We start from the raw sequence: 7,580 nt of genomic DNA, 5'->3' as shown, positions 1-7,580 counted from the left end.
GTGTTCGATAACTGAACGCTAGAGGCTGCTAAAGCTGAATAGCAATAGTTTGGAAGCTAGAGAAGAAGACAAGGTAGCCAATCCACCAACGCTGGGGGCGAGTTCGTGTTTTTAAAAGTTTGAGTTGACAATAGATTAGTTTTCTTATTTTAACGGCAAAGCAATTAACACCTAGCTAATACTCAACCAAATTGTTCATATTGTAACTTTTAAAAGACTTCAACGACGTTACATCTCAGCCACCTGTTTATGGTCGGAGTGCTAACATGCTACCAGCTCTTTGATCGAAATGTATCGTTTATTAATAAGGTGTTCAATTACCAACACTATGGACTCCCGTTTTAAATTTAAAAGTAGTTGGAGACCCTAACCACTTACCATGGTAAAAGTTGTTAATTTAGCTTGTGTAGTTCGTCTGTGAAGATGATTGAAGAGACTGGATGGACAAGTGATGGAGTTAAAGGCGCATGAGACAACAAATGGGTGAGTCCATGGTATAGCAGAGTACCATAACCCTTTATCATGCTGTTATCTAAACCATTAGTTGCAATCAGTGCGCGTTATTAGTGCGATCAATGCCACATTGAAACGAGCATTTACGGTCAGTCCTCCCATTTCAAATGAATCGGACGGCTAACGTCGTCCATAGCAGCCAATGGGAAATTCCATATTTGGGGGGGGTTCAACCTTGGATTAGGCTCGAAAGCCATTGCACAGAATTTAACGAGAGAAAGCTTTGACATAACCAGAGGAGGGTAGTAAAGCGTTACATGTACTCAGCTACATTTACTTGAGTAACTTTTTGAGAAAAAAATACTTCTAAATGTAGTTTTACTAAGCTATGCTTTTTACTTGAGTAGATTTGTGAAGAAAAAACGCCTCTCTTACTCCGCTTACTTGGGGGGCCATGCGCAGCCCATCCCTCCTCCCGCCGCCCAGCAAAGGAGCCACCGTCCCCCCCCCCCCCCCCCCGGGACCCAGGGTGGTCCCCCGGGCCACCCGCGTGCCCATCCGGGTACGCCGGTTGGCCTTCAGGGATGGCAGGAGGGGCTGGAAACCAAACTTTTTTTTTTTTTTCTAACGATGCCAATACAACCCCTAGCAAAAAGTATGGGATCACCAGTCTCGGACGAGCGCTCAAACAGACATTTTATCATGTAGAACAAACTCAGATAAAAAGATTGAAAAAATAATGAATTAGTTCAAAAGTGCAACTCTTTAGCATTCAGAAACACTAAAAGAATAAAAAACATTGTGGTGGTTGGAAAATGTTAATTTTATAGCGCAAGTGCAGGGAAATATATATGAAATTGAAATCACTCCATTCTGAGGAAAAAAATAGGAAATCATGAGAAACAGAAAAATAAAGTAGCGCCACCTCTGGCTTTTATGACCGCTTGCAGTCTCAGGCATGGACTTGATGAGTATTCTTCATCAATTTGGTGCCAGCTGTCTTTGATTGCAGTTGCCAGATCATCCTTGCAGGTCGGAGCCTTGCTGTGGACCTTTTTTTTTTTTGTCTCAATTCAATTTTCACCACAGGTTATCAATAGGGTTGAGATCTGGGCTATTTGCAGGCCATAACATTGAGTGGATGAGTCTTTCTCCAAGGAATGCGTTAACAATTATAGCTCTGTGGCATGATGCGTTGTCATCTTGGAAAATGACAAACTTGTTTTCAATGGAAGGGATAAGAAAGCTGTCTAAAATTTCAATGTAAACTTGTTAATTTATTGAAGCTTTAACCACAGCGATCTCCCCAGTGCCTTTGCCTGACATGCAGCCTCATATCATCAAGGAGTGAGGGAATTTTGATGTCTTCTTCAAGCAGTCATCTTTGTAAATCTCACTGGAACAGCACCAAACCAAAGTTCCAGCATTATCACCTTGTCAAGAGTCAAGAATCTGCATTGGACAAGGTGATGATGTTGGAACTTTTGTTTGGTGCTGTTCCAGTGAGATTTACAAAGACTGTACATTTTTGGATGACTAATTTTAATTGAGCGATATCATTTTGAAGTAACGCTACTCTTATTTGAGTATAATTTTTTGGCTACTCTACCCATATTTGGCTGTAAAGTGCACCACATAAAACCAAAACAAAAGTACAATAAGGCTAATATAAAACACAGGTGACAGTGTACACAGATTGGGAATAATATCAATAAGTAACTAGCAGCAAGTGGAGGTATAGTGGTACTATAAAAACGGTGAATGAAGTACTCACTTTTTTAAAGTAAAAGTACAGATACATGTGCAAAAAAATACTTAAGTAAGAGTACAAGTATCTAAGAAAAAATGACTCAAGTAAAAGTACCAAATTTTTGTCTTTAAAGTTTGAAAGTTGTAAATTGTGGACAAGAGAGAAAGGGTTAAACTGTTATTGGGGGCCTAAACCAAAGTCTATTTCTCTTTTTATTGTAATTGTTATGATTTTGTTTTATTAAGTTTTGTTAATTCATGAATGTGGCGGAAAACACAGACAGGGCTGAAAAAGCAGTTTCTGCTCTTGCACCCCTCTTTAAAAATAAACTGCTGTATTTTAAGCCAAAAGAACTGTTGTGTTTGATAGGACAATATGTCTATATGCTGCCATAGCAGATTAATGGCGCATTAGACCCCCGAACTATTTTTGATTTGTCCGATTTACCCTGGAAACCCCCGTTTACAGATGTGGCGCAACCGCTTTTGTTTCAACCTAGCCCCCCCAAAAAAGTTAAGTAATCGTATTTATTATTCGACATGTCTGTCATTTCTAGCTTAGAATCATTAATTGATGTCTAATATTTAGTTTAAAAAAAAAGACTTTAAAAAATTATTTACTCGCATATTTGAAACTTTTAAACAAATTACGTCACAATGGAAAAAATCAGCGTCTGTAAAAAAGTCACAGATAAACTACCTTATAACTATCGCTTAATTTTTTTTTGGGTTTTTTTGTTGTTGTTTTGTTTGTTTTTTGTTTGTTTGTTACTGTCACATTTTCTCTAATATTTTAGATGATAAGCAATCGAGCCAAACAAAGAAAAATCGAGAAAGAAAAAAAAAAAAACGTTTAAAAGGGTAAATATAAGAAAATGAAAATCTCGACCATCCCTATAGGTCTGCGATTTCTGCATCGGGACCCTTGTTATATGGCTATGTTTCACCCATAAAATCCCACCAAAATCCGGCTGTGGCCATTCACAGCTGTGTCTTGACACTCGGTGATACATGCTACATGGAATTTTTGGATCGAAAAGAGGTAATTTCGAGATAATCTCGTTAAAATCATGGCGTGTTCAATTATGCTCTCGCGTGCTCTCACCTCCAGTTAGGATTTTGCTGTTTTAAAAAATAAATTGTTTAAAAATACCCACCTGTTCAAAATTTTTCTTCCGCCCAAAAAATGAGATTTTAAGATTTCCAATGATCTATCACACTCCATATAGGACAATTTTTAAACTTGGCCATATTGGGGGTCTCCGAGCAGAACTTCAAGGCCCCGAGAGTGTTTTCCGCCATGTGTGTACTCATTAAGAAAATATGTATTACTGATGAATGATTAATCATATTAATTATGTATGTGTATATATATGATAACTGTTGAGGACATTAAACGTTTGGATCATTTTTTCCACACTTGCATATCAAATGTTAATAAATTTGTGGCCTACATGACCCAAAATGTGTTAACCACGTATGAGGAAGCCAGTTTTTTTTTTTTTTTTTTTTTTTTTTTTTTTTTTTTTTTTTTTTTTTTTTTTGGAGTTAAATTCCCGAAATCAATCACTTGCCCCATACATGGTTAAAATACCATGAAACATTTTGCCATTTTTTAAATGTTCCAATGAATTTGTTAATAAATTAGCTCAACATCTGATATGAACACTTAACCTGCTTTACTTGACTTTAGTTCAAGCTGTCCATGAGATGGAGTCTTTTTCTACAAGGCGAAAAATGGTTCACGCACGCCAAGAAAATGCCCATCTGGCCATGCAGGATGTTCAACTCATGAGTGAGCTGGATTCTACTCCTTATGAATTTCTATCCGCCAGTTCTCAGGTAAAAAAAGGACTTCGGAACAAAAATGGAAGCAAATACTTGATGTAATAATGGACTTTCTTTTCAGGATCACCTGCGATGCTCCATGGTAGGATCTGCCAACAGTATATCAGTTTTGAATGAACAGATATGTCACCTTCAAGCTGAGGTGGAGACAAAAACTACAGAATTAAAGTAAGTCATGACATATACTCATGAAATTGTCCCATTTTTCACATACTCTAGTATGTTTTATTAGGCTATTATTTAACCCAAGAAGGAGATTTTGAAAGATTTATTCTCAGTACAAATGATCACTTTTTGTGTTTTACAGGGCAGCAAAGCTGAGGGCCGAGCGTTGCCAGGAGGAAGCGGCTGAAAGTGAGATCATGATCACAACTTTGACTGAGGAACTAAGCGATCTCCGAGAGGAGCTGGCCATTAAGACCAGCGTGAGCAAAAGGTAATGGTGCCTTTACCAGAGCTATTTATGGTGTGTTCTACAGGCTTTGTTTTGTTTTTAACAGGGCAGAACAACAAAGAAACCAAGCTTTGGAGAATGCCGAAAAACTCAAAGAAGCTTTCAAGGAGTACAAGGCCAACGTTGCTATTAAATTTCAAAAGGTAACGCGCAATCTAAAAAGAATAACACATTTGAGGTAATAATCTTAGTCTTGAGATTTTGGGCATTCTGTAATTCGATTTCCAAATTGTGAAACCTTTTTCTGTATATGGCTTGATTTTTTTTTTCTTTTTTTCCCAGGCCTACATTACTATAAAGGCTATTGTATTCTATGCTATCCTAATTAACAATTGGAAGAAGGATTTGTCTGAAATCCCCTCTTGGGGCTCATTTGCATAATTTTGTATGTATTTTTTTAATTTATTTTTTTTACTGACCCGTCACAAATTTAAATCCTAAAATTAACCCCAGTTTGTATCGAAAATTGACATGAGCAAGTTTAGATGTTGCAAGATCGTGCACTATAGTAAGAATCTGCTGCTAAATGACAGCCATTGTATTTGCGTAAAAAACATGTATACATATATACATCTTGAACAATCGGGGACAGCTACCAAACATAAAAATGCGGGGCCTGCTGTATTTTTAAAACTGTAAGAAATTGCAATTAAAGATACAATATTACGCTTCTTAGTCCAAATTATTATTGCTATCATTCATCAATAAAAGATTAACATTAAATACTATCTGACACTTTAAAAATACAGTTAATAAATGAATAAAATTAATACATTTTACACGAATCCATCCAACTTTTCACTTCGGAAACAAACTGAGCTGAGGCGTGGACTTTTTTTTTCCACCTATTTTTTAATGTCTTTTGAAACATGAAAAACATTCAAACACATGTAATTCACTGAGAAAGATATAAATGCATAACTCATAACAATTTTTATGATGTAGAAAAGGTAGGTAGGTAGGACATCCCTGGTTTGAAACAATATACAGTAAGTAAGCATTGCTTGTACATTCTAGGTGATGGAGAATGAGGTCAAATTAAAAGAAAGTCTGACTGATTGTAATCGAGAAAAAGAAGAGTTGCAACTAAAGTGTGCTGACCTGGAGCGAGAGAAGGCTGATAAGAGTTATACAATCAGGTACGCATCTGAATGCTTATGTCTAGATATGGCCTGATATCAGTTTGTAACGGCATGATACCTTTGAGCACCCTTTATAGGGAAAGTGAGTATTTTTGTAATAAAAAAAATAAACGTATCCCCCTCAAACACCTGGTGTCCATATACTTGGACATCACATTTTGGGTCATGTAGGCCAACCGTAATATGATCATTTGGTATACAAGTGTGGCCAACATGACCTAGAATGTGATGTCCACATCAGTGGTGGCAACCTCTTTATACTATCCGATCTGATTTGCGGTATAAAACTCATTGTAACGATTATCTTACAATATGGTGATAAGGAGTGCGACAATATATCGAAAAGGTGATGTACCGTGATGCTTAGTAGTCTGAAAGGTTATTGATATGCTCCCAAGGGCATTGGGGAAAAAATTGTTTATTATTGGGGGATTGGTGTTAGAGGTGGAAAGGTGTAGTCCAGTGGAAAACCTTTTGGTAGCAACCTTTTGGCGCCTTTATTAACCAGTGTAGGGCTGTCCCAAACAACTAATTTTCTCCAGATTAGTCAGCAGAATTTTTTTACGATTAGTCAACTAATCTAATCTAATACAGGTACAATGTATATATATGTATATATATTAGGGCTGTCACAATTATCGCGTTAACGGGCGGTAATTAATTTTTTAAATTAATCACGTTAAAATATTTGAGCAATTAACGCACATGGCCCGCTCAGAATAAAATGACAGAAGTGTAATGTCCGCTTGTTACTTGTTTTTCTTTATTTGGCGCCCTCTGCTGGCGCTTGGGTCCAAATGATTTTATGGGTTTGGGGAGTGAGCATGGTGTAATGACATGAACGATGGCGAACTACTTTTTATTTTTTGATTGAAAATTTTACAAATTTTAATAAAACGAAAACATTAAGAGGGGTTTTAATATAAAATTTCTATAACTTGTACAAACTTGTACAAATCTTTAAGGACTACAAGTCTTTCTATTCATGGATCGCTTTAAGAGAATGTTAATAATGTTAATGCCATTTTGTTGATTTATGGTTATAATAAACAAATACAGTACTTATGTACCGTATGTTGAATGTATATATCTGTCTTGTGTCTTATCTTTTCATTCCAACAATAATTTACAGAAAAATATGGCATATTTTATAGATGGTTTGAATTGCGATTAATTGCGATTAATTACGATTAATTAATTTTTAAGCTGTAATTAACTTGATTAAAATTTTTTTTATATATATATATATATATATATAAATATATATATATAAATATATATATATATATATTATTTCTGTGTTTCTTTTACTAATTTAGTAAATAATTTTTTGTTGATGCTAATTAATTTACAAAAAAAATTATTTTGGAACGTTAATTAAATTCTTTATTAACGTATGAAAATTAAACAAATAACAATAGTAAATCACAAACAATGAGGTCAAAAACTGCTGGCAAACATATAGTATTAATATTATAGTATACTACTATATGAATATACATTATAATATAAAGTAAGTAAGATTAGTGCTCGTTTTAGTCATGGGCTACATACAGTAAGCAGGCCTGTGTTTCCATATATTATATGTATTTATATGTATTTTTTTTTCCCCAAAGCGGGAGCTCCCATAATCCTAATAAATACAATCTGCATGCCGTGCACAGCTTTCGGGAGCAGCAGCAGAGTGGCTAAATCCGTGAAGTACGTGAAAAAAACTTAATGACGCATGTTGATACGACGCACATAAGAGCAACTTCCAATTGAAAAAAAGTCGTTAGTTATATGGACTTACAATCTGCCAGCTTGTTGTTTCTTGTCGTCTTCCAAAATTACACCTGGGTGACGACGCTTCAAGTGTTCGTTCATAGCTGACGTGCTACCGTGGTATGCAAGGGCAGCATTGCAAAGACCACACACAGTGGCTCCCTCCTTAT

At 35.8% G+C, this 7,580-nt stretch overlaps 1 protein-coding gene across 1 annotated transcript in view; it reads left to right on the top strand.

The window, feature by feature from the left end:
• The first annotated feature begins 53 nt into the window (after positions 1 to 53).
• Positions 54 to 7,580, top strand: part of ccdc18 (coiled-coil domain containing 18) — a 43,721-nt gene continuing 36,194 nt past the window's right edge. The window contains exons 1-6 of the mRNA XM_057858352.1: positions 54 to 483; positions 3,896 to 4,044; positions 4,112 to 4,218; positions 4,358 to 4,486; positions 4,551 to 4,647; positions 5,522 to 5,643. Of these exons, the coding sequence (XP_057714335.1) occupies positions 468 to 483; positions 3,896 to 4,044; positions 4,112 to 4,218; positions 4,358 to 4,486; positions 4,551 to 4,647; positions 5,522 to 5,643 (620 nt within the window). The 5' untranslated portion in view covers positions 54 to 467. The remainder of the gene's footprint in view (positions 484 to 3,895; positions 4,045 to 4,111; positions 4,219 to 4,357; positions 4,487 to 4,550; positions 4,648 to 5,521; positions 5,644 to 7,580) is intronic.

This window comes from Corythoichthys intestinalis, chromosome 14 (genome assembly GCF_030265065.1).
Source record: "Corythoichthys intestinalis isolate RoL2023-P3 chromosome 14, ASM3026506v1, whole genome shotgun sequence".
Taxonomy (NCBI): domain Eukaryota; kingdom Metazoa; phylum Chordata; class Actinopteri; order Syngnathiformes; family Syngnathidae; genus Corythoichthys; species Corythoichthys intestinalis.
The sequence above is the reverse complement of the archived record's forward strand: the minus strand, read 5'-3'. Positions and strand labels throughout refer to the sequence as shown.